Genomic DNA, 17,613 nt, shown 5'->3' with positions numbered 1-17,613 from the left:
ACCAGGCTTCACCAGGTGTGTGGACCATAATTGCTCCGTCCAGTGAATTCTTACCTACCAACACACCATATGCCACACCCTGATCAAGGAGAAGAACATGAACTTCTCTGGCAAACTTCTCACATATCCAAAACTTTAAACGTTCCTTTTCTGGCCAGTCTGCAAACTTCCCAAACCCTTATGCTTTGATTTTTGCTTCCAGTTCTAATAGTAAATCTAGCATAGGACAGCCGGCAAAACCATGCCTTAGCTTGAGTACTTGGTGCCTAGAGATTTTATTTGCCCAAATTAATCTGTTAACTTTTTACTTGATCCCCCCACTCCCCAACAAAAGTCTTAAGACAGGGACAAAATGATGACAATTTCTCTGGATGAATATAACACAAATGACTTCCAGTTCAATTTTCAGTCAAATCTTTGTTCCCCTCTGAAAGTCTTATGAGTTCTGTGTGTCTTTACTGTCCTGAACGATGTTCCCATCTTCTGAACTCCTAGCAGAATTACCTGTTAAGCTCTGCTTAAGCATGTAAAGCTTTATCTAGCCCATGTCTCCAAACTTCCAAGTTACTTGAACAGACCTCAGTCTATAAAGTCAGACTTAATTATAAACGTGATCCTACTTCTCTACATCCATATGCTTGCCTATATTAGTTAGCTTTGCATCACTGTGATCAAATATCTGACAGAAACTGGAAACAACTTAAAAGGAGAAATCTTTATTTGGGCTCCTAGGTTCAAAGGATATAGTCCATGGTTATTCAGCACCATGCTTCTAGACTTGTCCTGTAGATTATCAGAGTGGCAGAAGTATGACATGGAGGTGCTTCTTCATAGCTTTGATGAAGTCCAAGGAGAACATCAGCCTCAGGCTGCCTGTCACTTTTCAATCTTTTATTATGTCTTTGCCTACAGCACAGAGGAATGGTATTGTCCATTGTCAGTGTGGTCTTCTCTTTTTAGCAATCAATCTTCTCTAGAAATTTACCTGTTCTATTGCTTCAACAACCTTCTAGATGACTCTAAATCCAGTCAAGTTGACAAAGAAGATTGACTATCACAGGTAGTTTGGTTTTTGATGCTATTATAAATGGTATTAAAAACCCTCTTAAGTGTGGGTTCTTAGAAACACAATTGATTTGAATATAATGGCCTTATTTCCTTTGACTTCACTCAACTTATTTATTATTTCATAGTTCATTTGTAATTGAGCAAATTCATGACTAATGTTGTCCTTAATATAGTATTTTATTTCTTTGAACTTTGTTTTTTCTTTCATTTAAAATGCCTTTTTCTTTGTTTTGTTGTTGTTTTTGTTCTATTGCACTGGCTGGGACATAGAAAGAACTTTGTAGTATTTAGAATAGATATTCTCAACTTTTTGCTGATAACGGGCTGTTTGCTCTTAGATTTAGAGTTCCTCTTAGATATTTTTTATCAATAAGGAATTTCCTTCACTTCCTAGTTTCCTGAGAACTTTTAGAGGAGTGAGGATTACATTTTGTGCAGGGATTCCTGGTATGTAGAAAATGAACTGAAGGAAAATTCCTAATAGTTAGCACTACAACATGTCTTTTAGGTACAAGTAATAATGTGTGTGTGGATACTACATTGCTTATACATTTATTAGTTGAAGAATACTTGAATTGTATCTACTGTTTGTATATTAGAAATAATACTCCTATAATGATGTATACATTTTTAAAAATAATATAATGGCTTGTTTTTTTTGTTTGCTTGTTTGTTTTTGTTTTAAGATTTATTTATTTTTTATATGAGTACACTGTAGCTGTCTTCACGCATACCAGAAGAGGGCATAGGTTCCCATCACAGATGGTTGTGAGCCACCATGTGGTTGCTGGGAATTGAACTCAGCACCTCTGGAAGAACAGTCAATGAGGTCTTAACCACTGAGCCATCTCTCCAGCCCTGATGTAAACAATTTCATGTGGGATTAAGTTTGCAGTGAGTATGAGAATCAATGAGTCTGATTGCTGAACTTTACGATTTGCTTGTTTGGTTCTTCTGAGGAACATTCAAATGTTTGATATTTTGTAGGAGCTTTATGATTTTTATGTGTATTGGTAGCCTATTAAAGTTACAATTTATTGTTATTGTCCATATTTTATTTTAGCTATTTTAATAATTGGAACAGACAATTACATTGTGGTTTGTATGTCTTTTCCTAATTAACTGTCTTTCTTTGTCTCTAGTAACAATCTTTGTTTCTTGGGTATTTGTTTATTAGTGTAGTCAGTATGGCTCTGTTTTGGTTATAGCTTGATTACTATATACTTTACTATCTTTTTATGGCCAATTATGTCTTTGATTCTAAATGTCTGTTATATAAATTTATATGATTTATATAACTAGATGGTAGTAGCTTTTTATAAACTCTATCATTAAAAAGCTTGCAAATAAAAATATTACACACCAAAATCCACTACTCCTGAAATCTATACAAATAATGAACTTATATACAGTAAGAATTGCCTTCAAAATGGAAGCTGTGAAGGTTTATATTAAATTCCATAGTTTTAGTAACAAATATATGTTAGTTTTTATGTTATTATTAACCACCAAAACAAAAAAAAAATCTGTGGCAGAATTAGAGCTAGAAAAATAGCTTTATAACCTCTTTCATAATTTGTTTCCATTAGTTGGATTTATACAATCTCAGACACAAATAAACCACATGTTCTCTTTAATCAGAGTATAGCTAATTATATTTGTATATGTGACCAATTATACATGTGTGTTTGGACAACAAAGAAATGAGAACAAGATAGGTTAAATATTAGGGGATGCAGTAGGACTGAATACAGACAATTCCTTTGTACATCATACAGCTTTCTTAATATATGAAGGAGAAATGTATAAAAGGAGTGTGAGAACTTATAGATTAACATAATTCAGAAATTTACTTGCCCCATTTTACCATAGGGAAAGGGAGAATAGTTAAGTTCAGGGAAACAGCTTAAAAAATTTATGGGAACTCAGTAGGCTTGGATAATATACAAGGTCCTTGTGAGAATTCTGTTTGGCTCCTAGAACAGATGGATTGTAAAGGAGTCTTTCTGGTTACTTTTGTGTTGCTGTGACCTGACAGGAACAACTTAATCAAGAAAAGATTTATTTTGGCTCATAGTTTCACTTCCTCGTGACAGGCAAGAAACACATGACAGTGCTCATGGCAGTGGGAACAAGATTTCTCACATTGTAGCAGACCAGGAACTGGCAGCTGGATGGGAGCCTGAGCCTGGAGTCCCCTTCAATGGCTTGTTTCACGGTCCTAAATCTGAGGCTCTAGAACCTCTTCCAAAACATCCCGAGTGCTCAACAGGAAATGAAGTGCTGAAAACAGGAAGCTGTAGAGGATAGTCTAGATCTAAAGCATGACATTCCACTGAAAGGTCATATGGTCTCAATGAAAAATATGCCCAGTCAACATTTAAGTGTCACCATAGTCTCAACATCGTTCACACTCATGGTATTCTAGTGTGGCTTTCTGTTGTTGTGATTAAAAAAATGATCAAAAGCAACTAGGGAAGGAAACAATTTATTTCATCTTACACTTCCAGATCAAAGTCCGTCTTTGAAGGAAGTGAGGTTAGAACTCAAGTCAGGAACCAGAAGGTAGGAACCACTGAGAGATGCTGCTTGTGGTCCACTCCTGGCTTGCTCTACTACCTTTCTTATACAGTCCAGGCCCACCTGCCTCAGACAACACCACCTGCAGTGGGCTGAGTCCTTCCAAATCAATTAGCAATTCCCCACAGGCCAATCTGATTGAGGCAGTCCTCTAACTGGGACCACCTCAGATAACTTAGGGCTGTCTCAAGTTAACAGTTGAAACTAAGAGATTCCATTCCTTGTCAACTTGCCACACCAGTATGTCTCCTCAAACCATAACTTCCTTTTTTGGTCTTCCCTAAAATCTCACATTACTATATAATGTGGAATACAGTACATTTTTAAAGTCCCGTTGTCTTAAAAATTTCTAATGATTTAAGAGTCCATGCTATCCTAATTGTGCAATTTTGTAAAGAAGAAAGAAAGAAAGAAAGAAAGAAAGAAAGAGAGGAAGGAAGGAAGGAAGGAAGGAAGAAAGAAAGAGGAAGGAAGGAAGGAAGGAAGGAAGGAAGGAAGGAAGGAAGGAAGGAAGGGAGGGAGGGAAAGAGAAAGGAGAAAAAGAAAAAACAAGGAAGCAAGAAAACAACAAAAAGAAGCCTGAGAGAGAAGAACCATGTCAGTTGCAGTAAAAACAGAGCAAAAACCATAGTGTAAATGGCTCAATGTTTAGGTTTTGAGGTCTGGAACTCAAATCATGATCTGCTGGGTACTAAAGGGAATTAGATCACTCTTGGATCACTGTCTGCCATTTATTGTGCATTCAGCTTGTCTCATAGGCTCGAGTCCTCTCCACATCTGTCTCTGACTTCATAGATTTCAATTTCAATGATGTTGACATTTTATTAATCATGCTAATTTTTCATCCTCAGGTGACTAGTATTTATTGTTTCACTCAAGCATAGAGAGTTTTACTTCTAGATTCTTAATTAAAATATATAATTTGAATCACGTTGATAGAATCTTTGAAGAGCTCTCAAACTTCCTTCTGAAACTTCACTGCTGGTACACATTTCTATTGTAGTTTGCCTTTTTGTGGCTATCATAGACTACATGGCCAAAAGGAATCTGGAGAGGCAAAGGGTTTATTTAATATTAAACTTCCAGGTCAAAGTCCATCTTTGAGGGAAATCAGGCAGGGACTTGCAGGTAGGAATCATGGAGGAATGCTGTTTACTTACTGCCTAAACTATCTCTGACTTGCTCAGTTAGCTTTCTTTTATAACTCTGTTCTACTTGTCTAGGTACCACCCACAGTGGGATAAGCTCTCCATCAATTAGCAATCAAGAAAATCCCCACAAATATAGTCTTATAGGCCAGGCAAGTGGAGGCAGTCCCACAATTGGGACTTCCTCAGACACTTGGAGCTGCATTAAGTTGACTGCTGAAGCTCACTAGGATGCATTATATATATATTTTTTAAAGTAGAAGCCCATTTAAAATCAAAAGCAAATTACACATTGCTCATACATAAAGTTACCGAGCAAACCTTCCCATTTTCCAAAGTAGGAAATATAGACTAGTAGAAGACAGTGGCATCAAAGAAATACCAGAACCAAGCAGGGCTGACATTAAAACTCAGGCTCCATATTCAGCTCTGGGGCATTGCTAGCACCATTTATGCTCCTGTGGGCTGGGTTACTTCTATTCTGTGATCTTACCATTGACAACACACGCTGCTTCTTTCTTAGGCTATCTCTTTTCAATGCCTGTATCTTCCTTCAGCAGTTATTCCATGTTTTTGGCATCTTTAGTCTCTTAGACTTTACCTCCAGTGATCATGCTAGCTCAAAGCTCAGGGAATCAAACCCTGCTATGTGTTGTTTTACCTCATAGGCTTTTCTTTTAAACCTGGCACAAACCTCCAATGAAATCCTTATTCTTGCAATCTAAATGTCTAGCTGCAAACAGATATTGCTGCCAGCTCTAGATATAGCTGGACCCTTTGGGAACATGGTTGCAGTGACTGACTTCTGTGTGTTCAGCACAGGAAATCCTTATTTATGTGACATTGTTGTGTGTGTGTGGGGGGAGATCTCCAGTTTCTTCTGATTTTTGACCTGAGAGGCATTATCCATTATTGTACCCCTGAAAAAGTGTGATTTTTAATGTGACATGGTAGTAGACCAAACAAACAATCAAGAAGGAGTTTAGTTAGAGCAAGCAAAGATACAAGAATATGCTTTTTAGAAAAGGAGCAAGGGCTAGACAAGCAGCAATGGTCCTGACCCAACAGACATGGGGCTTACATTTCTCGTTTGTTATTTTCTCCAATGTACCTTCCCCCAAAGTGGGATTTCCAGGAAATGGGTGTACCTCCCCCCACCCCAAGCACATTTTACTCAGAATTCATTCTATTTTGAATAAAGGAAGTATGAATTTAAGTTACTCCTAAAGTAAAAAGTTCTCTAAGAGAGAAGGTAATAGCACTCTGTGCATGCTTCCTGTGAGGATGACTATGAAGTTGATTTTAGCTGACCCATCTAGACACCACTACTGCCTATTGGACTTTGTATCTTGCTTTGGGAGCCCTGAGTTTGTCCATCTGGAGGGACCATCACACATTATTTTCACATCTTGATTCAAGTGACCTTTCCTCACTATCTTTACAGCCAAACTGGAGTAATTACCTGTTGCTGGCAATCTTCCTCTTGGGAGACTCAAACACCTCTCCCTTATAAGGCACCAATGACAAAACCAAAATAAGACTCCACTGTAGTCCAACTTGGGAAACCATTGAGTTTACTGGGTAGGTGACCCCAAAGCAACCTTACCACCAGAAAGTTTCACCCCATTGTGGATCACATGTTTCCATAGTTATATACTGTAAGGACCCAGAAAGAGGACCCCAACTCAAGTCCCGATCAGCGCGCACCCAAGGAGACACGAGAGACTGACTTGATGCAAAATAGCAAAAGGCAGTTTACTAATAAGGGCCCTTGGATCGAAACTCATCCCACGCAGGGGAGAGAATTTCGATGAAGACCCCAGGAAGTTTAGAACTTTTATAGGGGGAGGCACAAGGGGGAAGGGAAAAGCGGGAAATTCTGGCGCGGTTATATATGATTGGATATTTCAAACATCAGCACTTCTCGTAAGCAATCATTTTGACAGGCTGGATAGCCCACTATTTTTGACCATGAAGCCTCAGACCTTCTAGGATAAACACCAGGTGGCCCATTACTCACTTGTGCATGTTTAGACTGGTCAAGATATCTGGTCACCTTGTCCCTAGAAGGGCTTGATATTTTTATTATGGCTATTCTCAGCAAGCTCAGCAAGCTGTCCTGCGGTCTTTGCCAAGTTGTTTGTGGTCTCTGCTGAGCTGTTTTAATTTTCACCCTTACAATACCTGGTCCCCCTTCAGCAAACTTCCCACAGTTTATATACTCTGGCACCTCCCAAGACCACAAAGCCACACACAATTAGAACAGAATTACTTGCAATTGGCTAAGAGGTTAGGCTTGAACATATAGAAGTCTAGCTGAGATCCAGTGACCTAGCTCAGCCCTTCCTTCTATGAAGGAACTTAACAGTTAGCAAGCCTGATATTGAGGTTCTCTTGAAGTATTCATAGCTATTCTGATGAGCATGATGTCTGCTATGCTCACAGGGTAATGTTGTGTACTACTACTGCTACATGTTCTTTATGTCCTCCCTAAGGCAGGGAGGCTGCAGCTCAGTCTGTCTTACTACTAACATCTGTCCTAACAGCACTGTTTTGAGCAAGAGTCATATGCAGAGATATTATCCTTCCAAATAAAAAGTCTTTTAAGTGAGTTTCAGTTTTATACCCTGGAACTTCAAGGTGAAGCGTCTTACCCTCAGGCACCTTTCCTATTAGTGTGAGTAGCCTCAGGCTTCTATTTAATCTTTAACACTTACAAATACACACCTATATAGTCCATACCATAATACTAGGATTTTCAATCAGCATTCTGATCTTCTGAACTCTTCCTAGAATGGCCTGATAAGCTTTGCTCACAGTGTTCCAGAGATGCTCCAGCTTGTATCTCTAAATTCTTCTACAGTCCTTTGCAAACCTGTCCCCAAAGCCTAGAACTACCAACTGAAGAACATACACGGCCTGGATCTAGGCCTCCCTCACATACATGTAGCAGATGTGCAGATATCTTCGTGTGGGTCCTGAACAACTGGGGCAGGGGCTATCCCAAAAGCTTTTACCAGTATGTGGATATGTTCTACTAGCTGGGCTGCCTTGTCTGGCCTCAGTGGGAGAGAATATGCCTAGCCTTGCCTAGACTTGATGTGCCAGATATCATGAGGGCCCTCACTTGCTCAGAGGAGAAAGTGAGGAGGATGGGGGAAGGAATGTGGGAAGGGGTGACTGGGAGGGGGACAGTGAGTGAGATATAAAGTGAATAAGTAAAAAAAAGAATGATATTGATGACTACACTGATGAACTGTCAGCCACTGTCCCAAGGGCTATGAATATACTGACTGAATTTTATCGATAGTTTACTTGTGATATTATTTGTAATTACCTAAACTTTCTTGGGATTCTGATGTTTTCATATATAAATATCTGTTGCTATACTAAATAATTTATAAAGTTTTTAATTCTGTAAGTTCATGTTTTTGGTATAAATCATGAGGAAAACAAAAATCTCTGTCCTCAGTTAATTTATAACTAGATTAAAGAAATGAGATATCCATTCCACTTTCTTAGATAAACACAGACAATAATCTTACTGTAAGAAAGTTATACAGGGTTGTTAGAATTTAAATCACATGTGTTTACTATTAAGATAGCACCAAATGTTTAAATGAAACTGAATTATCATAACTAGTGAGTTAAGATGCGTTGGGTAGGAGAAGACAGTTACATATGACTTGATGGGTGTCAGAAGTAAATGCTCATGAGATGGAACAGGAGAGTAAGGAGCAGAATTTCTGTTTCTTACTTTTTAATCAGATTTTTATTACGTAGGCAATAGAAGAATGTGGGATACGAAATTGATGTGTATGTTTGGAAAAAAGTAAAAATATTCTTTCTTGAGAGAGGGTCTTATTATGTAGCCCAGGATATCCTTGAATTTGTAATCTTCTTGCCTCAGTGCTTTGAGTATTAGGATTACTAAACCTGGCTCCTTATATTCTGAGTATACTGTTAGTGGGTGGAGGTATTATATAATATTAGAATGTTGGATTGAAGTCTTAAAGATCTTTAATACCCTCTTAATAATATGGCAGAAAATGATACTGGAATGTGTAAGGGGTTGAAGAGACTGGTGTGTGCTGTTTAGAAACTCAATATTTTTCCTATATACTGTGTCCATCATAATGAGTGTAGTGATTCGAGTGAGAATGGTCCCCACATGCTCATACATACATTTGAGTACTTGGGCTCAAGTTAGTAGAAATATTTAGGAAGGATTAGGAGCTGTGCAACCTTGTTGGAGCAGAGGGCTGGGCTTTCAGATTTCAAAAGTCTATACTATGGGCTTCCCTGTCTTCCTGGAGGCCGTTGGCTACAAGCTTAAGGGGAGAAGGGGAGCAGAGGCTGTAAGTATGGACATGGGCGGAACAATCTTTTGAGACTGGTGCAGCAAGACAAGTGTACTTTATTGTTTTAGAGATAGAGTATATATGGGCATTTTTAGGAGTACAGTTGGAAAGGGCTAATTGATCATGGCATCAAGCGGGTAGGAAGGGCTGATTGGTTTTAGTACAGTACCTAATTATCCTGCAGGCGGGAAGCTAGGTTGGGACATACATACTGAGTTATGCAGCCTTGCAGAGAGCCCTGTACAAGGTCACTTTTTAGACAAGGCTAGCCACCTGTGTTCAGGGACACTCCTGACAAAGACACTGTCCAGACAGAGGCAGAGGCAGAGGCAGAGGCAGGGAAGCCCTGCTAAGAAAGAGAATTTCCCATTTTGCATTGAGCTCAGACAACTATCAGGTCATAGGGGACTGCTACCTTAACAGCAAGGTTCCCCAACACAAACCATTCTCAGTTAGCTTTTTCTGCCTTGTGTTTGTGGATCAAGATGTAAGCTCAGCGACTGCTCCAGTGCCATTCCTGCCTGCCTGCTGCCATACTATACCATGGACTCCAACCCTCTGAAACTCTAAGCCCCTAATAAACACTTTCTTCTATAAGTTGCTTTATTCATGGTGTCACCACAATAAAATAACCAAAACAATGAGGATAAGTGAATGTTATTTAATATTTAAAATACACTTGAGTAGGCTATAAAAATTATTTTTCTGGCTTTGAAACTTTATCCTATCACTTTTGAACTATTTTATTCTTCAGGGTGATGAGGAATAATAGATCCATGCTTTTCGCAGGGTTTTTGTTTTCTGTCCTTGAGTATAATGCTTTATTTCTGCTGAGTGCTAGTCCTTTGTGATTAAATGGTGTCGAATAAGTTTATGTCAGCATTCAGCAGAAAATGAGAGCTAAAGACTGTTTAAAATTATTAAATTATTCGGGCATGTCCCCTAAACCAGTATATAGAGTCTTCAATGTTGCACAGATAACCAAATAGAGAATGATAGGTTTCTAAGGGGGAAGGGAATATAATGGTATCTCACTGAACTCTGTGGGACATTCTGGTGAGCAGTGGCTGTCTGTCAGCACATTGGTGGGATAGCTCAGTGAATTACAATGCATTATGGACACTTATCTAATTGTTTTCAGGTAACTTGTCCAGGAGTGGTGCTGAAAGATAAGGAGGACATCTATCTTAGTATCTGTGTGTTTGGCCAATACAAAAAGACACAATGTGTCCCAGCCACTTTTCCCCTGGTCTTCAATGCCAGAATGGTGTTTGAAAAGGTGAGTTCAAAAATCAGATCAAGTATTTACCAACAAAAATCAGAGGGATTCTGCTTTTGAATAAAATTCTGCAGCATAAACTATTATTGCTGACTATGTGCTTCGGTTTAATTCAAAGGGAAAATTGTAACAAACTTCGACTTTTGAAAATATTCCTTACATTATGCGTTGAGTCAGTTGCCTGTTTCCAAAACATCTTAGTGCTATTCATGGTGAATAACAGCTTCTGTACAAAATAAGGCACAAATAGGTAAGTGTATGCTGTTTTACTTAGGAATATATTGTGCTTTTCTGTTTCACCAAGCCTCTCTCTTTATTATCCTTAAAAGGACTGGTATTGGTAGTTATTACCAATCATATTCCCCTTCCTGCCAGACTTACCTTGTCCTTATAGGGTAGTCTTCCCTCCCTTTATCCCTCCCTCCTTCTTCCCTTCCTCCCTACCTCATTTCCCCTTTTCTCCCTCTCCTTCCCTTGTCTTTTTTCTTTTCTTCACAAATAAAATGGCCTACTTTCTTCTCTAGTCTATGGACTGATATAGGTACTGATATATGATAAGGCAAAACTATTTCTTCTTGTAGCTTAATAAATGCATAAATACAATAAAGGGTCAGAAAATAGGGGAGGGGAGACATTTTTTGTTAATTGCCTAAGAAGGCAATAATATTTAAACCAAGCTTGAATGAGACTAATAGTTGTTTGGGGGTCTAGGGGGAGAGAATTCTAAGTAGAGAGTTAACAAAGACAAAGGCTTCCTGTAAAGAGTTAGCTTGCTGTGTTGGAATACTAAGGTTCACAGGATCATCCTGAGGACCACAGGTAAGAGCCCTCGTGGGTGATGTTGGTGAGGGAGGCAGATCCAGTTAGAGATGTAATTGTGAAATCATGGGAAACTGAGAGAAACTGGCACTTCTCAGTATTGGGACAGTTTGTTTGGAGGATTGGCATGGTGATTATTCCTGCAACCCCAGAATTTGAGGGGGTTTGACAGAAAGATTGAGAGTTCAAGACCAGCCTTGTGCTACATAATGAATCTTTCTCTCCAAAACCAAACCAAACCCCTCAAACAAACCAAGATTTTTTTTTGGTTGGGCAAGGAAAGACATTTTGGGAACTGATTGAGAAAACAGTCTTACTTCTCTCTGCTCTGGCTTCCTCTTCCCACACTGCCCCTGCTGTGCCCTCACCTGCCCTCTCACCCTCTCACCGCAGGTGTTCCCGGAAGCAGTAGACCCTGGAGATGTGGTTGCACAGCTTGAGTGTGAGTTGTTCATTTTAATTACTACTGAAAACATTTTAGAAATATCAACCTGCACTAAGAATAGCACTAAGATGATTTGGGGTTAAATAAAAGTTTAAAAGATCTAGTAGGATTTAAAATATGTTGAACTGAGACATTTTCATAATTTTTAGAATTTCAAAGTCCTCCTGAGACGGTAAAGCATCTATCTTTTTGCTGTGGATGAACTGAAACCTTTTCTTTTTTCTGTTTTGGTCTATGGAAAATAAAGAATTACTTAGATGTTCTTTGGTCAAGGTGGCTTAGAGTGTTCTGATGGAGGGTCATGATAGGTGGAACTTTGCCCTGCAAACAAAACTGTTCAGTATAAGAGTCAGGAATGTCAAGAGATTCACAGAAGCTCCAGGTAGCCTGGCTGGAAAAATCAGTGCCTTTACCTTAGTAGGTGTCAATTATTCTTCAAGGCTCAGATTGACAGTATATTCTGTACAGAGCTCGGATGGAAAAAGCTATAGCAGTGGTAGATGTAGACTTGGGCGAAGCCCATTTAGGCCCTGGTTGTGAAAGGAAGGCTGATATTTATACTTAAAAGTCGAAAGGATGGGGGAATACCTGGGAGGGGGACACTTCCTCAGAGGAGAAGGGGAGGGGGTATGGAGAAGGATTGGGGAAGGGGAGGACCATGCGGGGGGGGGGCCAGTGAGTGGGATGTAAAGTAAGTTAAAAATAAAATAAAAAATTAAAAAGTGGAAAAAAAGTAGAAAAGTCTGAAATTACAGACTGATGTTCGCATTTCAAAAGGTCAGCAGTGCTGGTGTTGGGCAGTGCTCCTGTTTCCCCCTCATGCCCCACCCCATGGGCTCTCTAGCAGCTTAGAAACATGGAAAATGGCACCAGGCTTAAATCTTAGGGTATAAGAGGGTGGGAACAAGCTTCCCTGCCTCATTTTATGGGAATTGTGGTTGAGTGACTTATTCAGAGAATGCTTTACACCAGGGGCCAGTATCTTGTTATTTCATTTCTGTTCTAGGGCCTGACATTATATTTTCCAGTGTGGTAGACAAGCTCAATGATGATTATTGCCTATAGGCCTATGCATTTAATATTTCCTGAACATCTTGTTCATTATCTGGGAAACCATATATTAGAAACACTGAAGATGACCATTTCTCTCATTTACAACTTTTTCCATTGAGAGAAAATTAATGTTTTCCCCCACTACTTGGTTAGAAATTTTAGGGTGTCAGATTACTAGTTACTGATGATTGTTATTTGAAAAGTGTCTTGATTTCCCTGATTCAGTTTTTTTTTTGATCCTCTACTCATAAAATGGCATTCTGCTTTCTAACCCCTTTCTGAGTTACCCTCTCTCATACTGTCAAGCTATGGTATTCTGTTGTTCATATCTCTGCACTTCATCTTCCTCTGTTCTTAAGGCATAGAGTTTGGCTTTGTGTGCTGTTTCCTGGATGACTTTCACAGCAGTCTTCGTCCACAAACTCTTCTCTTTTCTTTTGGTCTTCCTTCTTGTTGTACAGTCTTCTTTGTTCCCTAATGATTTCATATAGAAAATGAAAAAATCCACTGAGTGGAGAAAATTCTTAATGGAGAGATGCCTGCCCAGTGCCTATCGCCTGGAGCCAGTAAGTTTTGAGGTTTCATTAATCATATCCCATGTTCTTGCTGGCCACTTGCAGTATACTTGGGCAGTCTAAATACATAAATGTAAGTTTTATACACTGTGTCATTGTGCTACAGGTGCATAACAGACGCAGGCTTTAGAGCCACTGTGCTCTTCAATAAAGTCATTTATTTGTTTAGTCCTGTTTCCTATTTCTTCATCTGTCCTCCAAATGTCTTTTTAAAATTAGTTTCTTAAAATAAGGATCTTCTCAGGCTTTAGTGATGACATTATGTGGCCATTTATTTCTTTAGTTTCTTTTTATCTGTAATGGTGTTCCACATTTTTCTGTTTCTTTTTAATGTTGAGAATAAGAAAACTAGATCCTTCAGAATGTTCTGTCTCTTATATTGTCTACTTATGTCCTTACCAAAGTTCAGTTTGGCTTATGTATTGCTCATTTTATATAAGCTGCTAATTAGGACTGGAAGAGTTTAGATTCAGGCTTATTTTTACTTGGTTTTGTTATTTGGCAAGAATCCTTGAGAGTTTTTATAGTTTTTGATAGTATTTGTGCTTATTGTATCATGCCAGGTGACATGACTATCTTGTCCTTAGCAATGTAGAGATCGGTCATTTTGGTCTAGACAACATCATCCTGAAACCTCCGTTATAACTCTCTGATCAGCTTTGGATCTACTAGTGTAGCATCCACTGAGAACCAGCTTTTCCACTAGGGGGTAGCAAATAGTTATTGTTATAATAAGTCATTCTTTTTGAGAGAGAGTGAGAGAGAAGAGAGAGAGAGAAGAGAGATGGGGGGGGGGAAATGAGAATGAATATAGGTTAAAAGTACGTATCTGGTGATCTCTTAGACCACCTTCCACCTTATATTTTGAACAGGGTCCCTCACTATATTGAACCTGGAACTTGCCCGTTAGGCCAATCTGCTAGACAGCTTGCTCTAGGGATTTCATGCCTATGCTGCTTGCATGCTGGGATTATAGGTGGACACCACCATTCTCACAGGCATTTTTCTGGGTTCTGGGTTAACTGGTCTTTAGCTCCTGTGAGAAGTACTTTGCCTCGTGAACCATCTCTTCAGAGTCTGTAATTTTTTCTTTTTCTTTTTTAATTGAAAACATTTTTCTATACAATATATTCTGATCATAGTTTCCCCTCCAACTCCTTCCCGCTCTTCCCCACTTTCTCACCCATCCAACTCTAAGCATTTAAGTAGGCACCTCCCCTCCAAAAACAAAACAAAACAAAACAAAACAACAATTATCACCACCAGCAGCAACAACAACAACAACTACCAAAATAAAAACAAAAAGAAAAAGCAGGAGGAGCACACATACTCTGGGACTCCTGTAATCTTTTTTTATCAGTGGTTCAGCAATTTTGAGATACAGTCCGTATAGAAGAGGCAGGGCAGTGTCTTCTGTTCTCTTTTGTTAAATAGCTTCAGCAAAACTCACACATCATAAAATTCATCCCTTGTATCTGCAGTTCAGCAATTTTCAGAGTATTTATGCAAATGTGAGACATCACCACTATCTGATTTAGTATATTTCTGTCAACCTCAAACAATTCCTGAGGTATATTTATAGTCAACTCCCATGTCTGCCCCCACTTCCCAGTAACCACTTGTCTATTTCTCTATAGATTTGTGTTCTCTTTTTTTTTCTTTCTCTTCTAGCCTCTTAATTTAGAATAATGTTTTTGAGGCGCATACATATTTTTCCACATACAAGTTATTTATTCCTTTTTATTGCCAACCAGTATTCTGTTATAACGAACATTTGTACTGTTTGGCTATTGTAAATAAATAACAAATCTGTGAGTATCTGTTCAATTTTAGGCTAAGTATGTGTTTAAAATTTGAATATGTAGTCAACATATTATTAAAAGTTATCACACCAGTTTACATGCCCTCAAGCTCATGAAGGTTCCCTTTTCCATATTGTTCCCAACCCTCAATATTGTTAGCATTTTGGGACATAAGTTGCATAAACATATCCAATTGTATTTCAAATTTGCACTTAAATACTAATGATTTTGAACATCATTTTATATGCTTATTAACCATTCATATTTTTCTTATAAAATACTTATTCAAAAATATTTTTCTTGTTTTTCAATTGTTTGTTTTCAAATTAAATTATATGGGTTTAATTTTTAATATTCCATATTCCAAATATACCCTGTATCAAGTGACTAGTCTTTAAAGCTAGAAAGTCTGTGATTTTTTTCACTATCATAATTATGTCTTTTGAGGAATGTAGTAAGTCTATTGTGTCAGTTTTTTCTTTTCTTCTTTATGCTTTTGGTATTGTAATTATGAAATCTTGGTCAAACCAGTGTCACACAAATTTTTCCCTATCCTCTTAAAATTTTATAGATTTAAGTTCTGACTTTTAGAGCTATGATACATTCGGAGTTTTGAGATATGGTATGATGAAGTCAGAGTATACCCTCTCCCCTTTTCTTTCTATGGTTGAATATACAGTTGCCCCACTGGTTAGAAGATTATCCTTTCCTACATTAAATTGATTTTGAGCCTTACTGAAAAGCCAGTTGATCATGGATATGAAGATTCCTTTGAACTCTCTGGTCTGCTCCACTCATCTACATATTTATCCTCAAGTTGGGATGGGTTCCTGCTGCTTCCTTAAGTGACTATTACTGCCTCACTACTTTAGCCTTACAGAAACTTTGAAGCCAGACTGTATTAGTCTTTTGACTTACTTTGGCTATTTCTGTGTTTTTTTGCATACTATGTGAATCAGTGTTAGTTTGACAGTTTTACAAAGCTGAAAGTGGAACTAATCTAGGCATCAACTTGTTTTTAAATTCTTTCATAACTATATACTCTTTCTGAAATGTACACATTCATTTCTATACACACACACACACACACACACACACACACGCACACACACACCCCACAGGCCCATGGGCATACAGGCACAGCACACAGCTACACAGACACAGACACAGACACAGACACAGACACAGACACAGACACATGACTGTGACAATTGTACTGCATGAAAATTGTTTCCTCACTCGCTTTTGATCACAGCTAGAATTTGTCATTAGAATCAGACATGTCTTTCCCAGCCTATAGAAGAGGCTTCCAACATTTTCAGTACTGAAGTCTTTGCTCTGTGACCTTTTGTGCTGGTTGGGTTGATGTTAACAAAAGCTAGGGTCACTTCAGAGGTGGGAGTCTGTAGCCAAGCCTGTAGGGCATTTTCTTAATTAGTGACTGGGAGGGCCTAGCCCATTGAGGGAGATGCCATTCTTGTGCTGGTGTTCCTAGGTTTTATGAGAAAGCTGACTGAGCAAGCAAGAGAGCAGGATGGGCAAGCCAGTAACCAGAACCCCTTGCATCAGCTCCTGCTGCTGGGTTCCTGCTGTGTTTGAGTTCTCATGCTGACTTCCTTTGATGATGAACAGTGCCATTGAAGAGTAAGCCACATAAACACTTCCCTCCCCTAGCTGGTATTTTATCACAACCCTAACTAGGACACCTTTGAGGCAAATTCTTCTACACTGGAATATTTTAAGAATGAACGGTTATGGAAATAGTTTGTACCCTTAATGCCATACACCAAGTGCCTCTCTAGGTCTGTGTTAAAGGCTTGATTTCCAGTGTAGCACCATCAACAGGCATACAGGAGAGTCCTACAGGAAGTCCTTAAGTCATTAGTGGCATGGCCTTGAAAGGAGTTGTAGGAATTTGGTCTCTTTCCTTGTTCTTCTGCTTCTCAGCATCTGAGGCCATTGTTTTTGTTCTACCATGATGCACTTTCTTTTCCAGTTGTCCAAGCTAATGAAACTGCTGACCTTGGGCTGGAAACTCCAGAATTAGGAACCCAAATAAAGCCTTTCTCTTTATTTTTTTATTTAATTACCTCAGTTGCCTCAGTTATTTTGTTATAGTAATGGGAAGCTAACGCAAATTTGTTGATATTAATGCCAAAACAAAAAATGTAAAAAGGACACTACTGTAGAAACAAAAACCAATGGACTGTTTCTCTCTAGCACTAATATATAGTTTTTTTTCTCTTTTAATAGAACAGTAGTAATTTTTTCTCTTTTATTCACTCTGTGACTCTAGTGAATATAACTATATTCAAAACATTCTAGATATTTGATACCTAAAGTATTAAATATAATATAAATACAGAATTTCTCTTTTTCACTACTTTATAACTTCTGGAACTATCCTGTAGACATATTTGTGTGCTATGATCCTTTCTTCAGAGAATATTTTGTGTTTGAGAGTTTAAAATATATGATCTGTT

The 17,613-nt window shown here is 38.4% G+C and overlaps 1 protein-coding gene across 3 annotated transcripts in view; it reads left to right on the top strand.

The window, feature by feature from the left end:
• Nucleotides 1-17,613, top strand: part of Spata6 (spermatogenesis associated 6) — an 84,968-nt gene that overhangs the window by 8,624 nt on the left and 58,731 nt on the right. For all 3 annotated transcript variants that reach the window (XM_028786738.1, XM_028786729.1, XM_028786746.1), the window contains exons 2-3: nucleotides 10,299-10,436; nucleotides 11,649-11,697. In XM_028786738.1, coding sequence (XP_028642571.1) covers nucleotides 10,299-10,436; nucleotides 11,649-11,697 — 187 coding nt within the window. The remainder of the gene's footprint in view (nucleotides 1-10,298; nucleotides 10,437-11,648; nucleotides 11,698-17,613) is intronic.

The sequence above is a fragment of the Grammomys surdaster genome, unplaced genomic scaffold (genome assembly GCF_004785775.1).
Source record: "Grammomys surdaster isolate TR1022 unplaced genomic scaffold, NIH_TR_1.0 100, whole genome shotgun sequence".
NCBI classification, from domain to species: domain Eukaryota; kingdom Metazoa; phylum Chordata; class Mammalia; order Rodentia; family Muridae; genus Grammomys; species Grammomys surdaster.
Note: the sequence above shows the minus strand (reverse complement) of the source record. Positions and strands in the feature narration are given on the sequence as shown.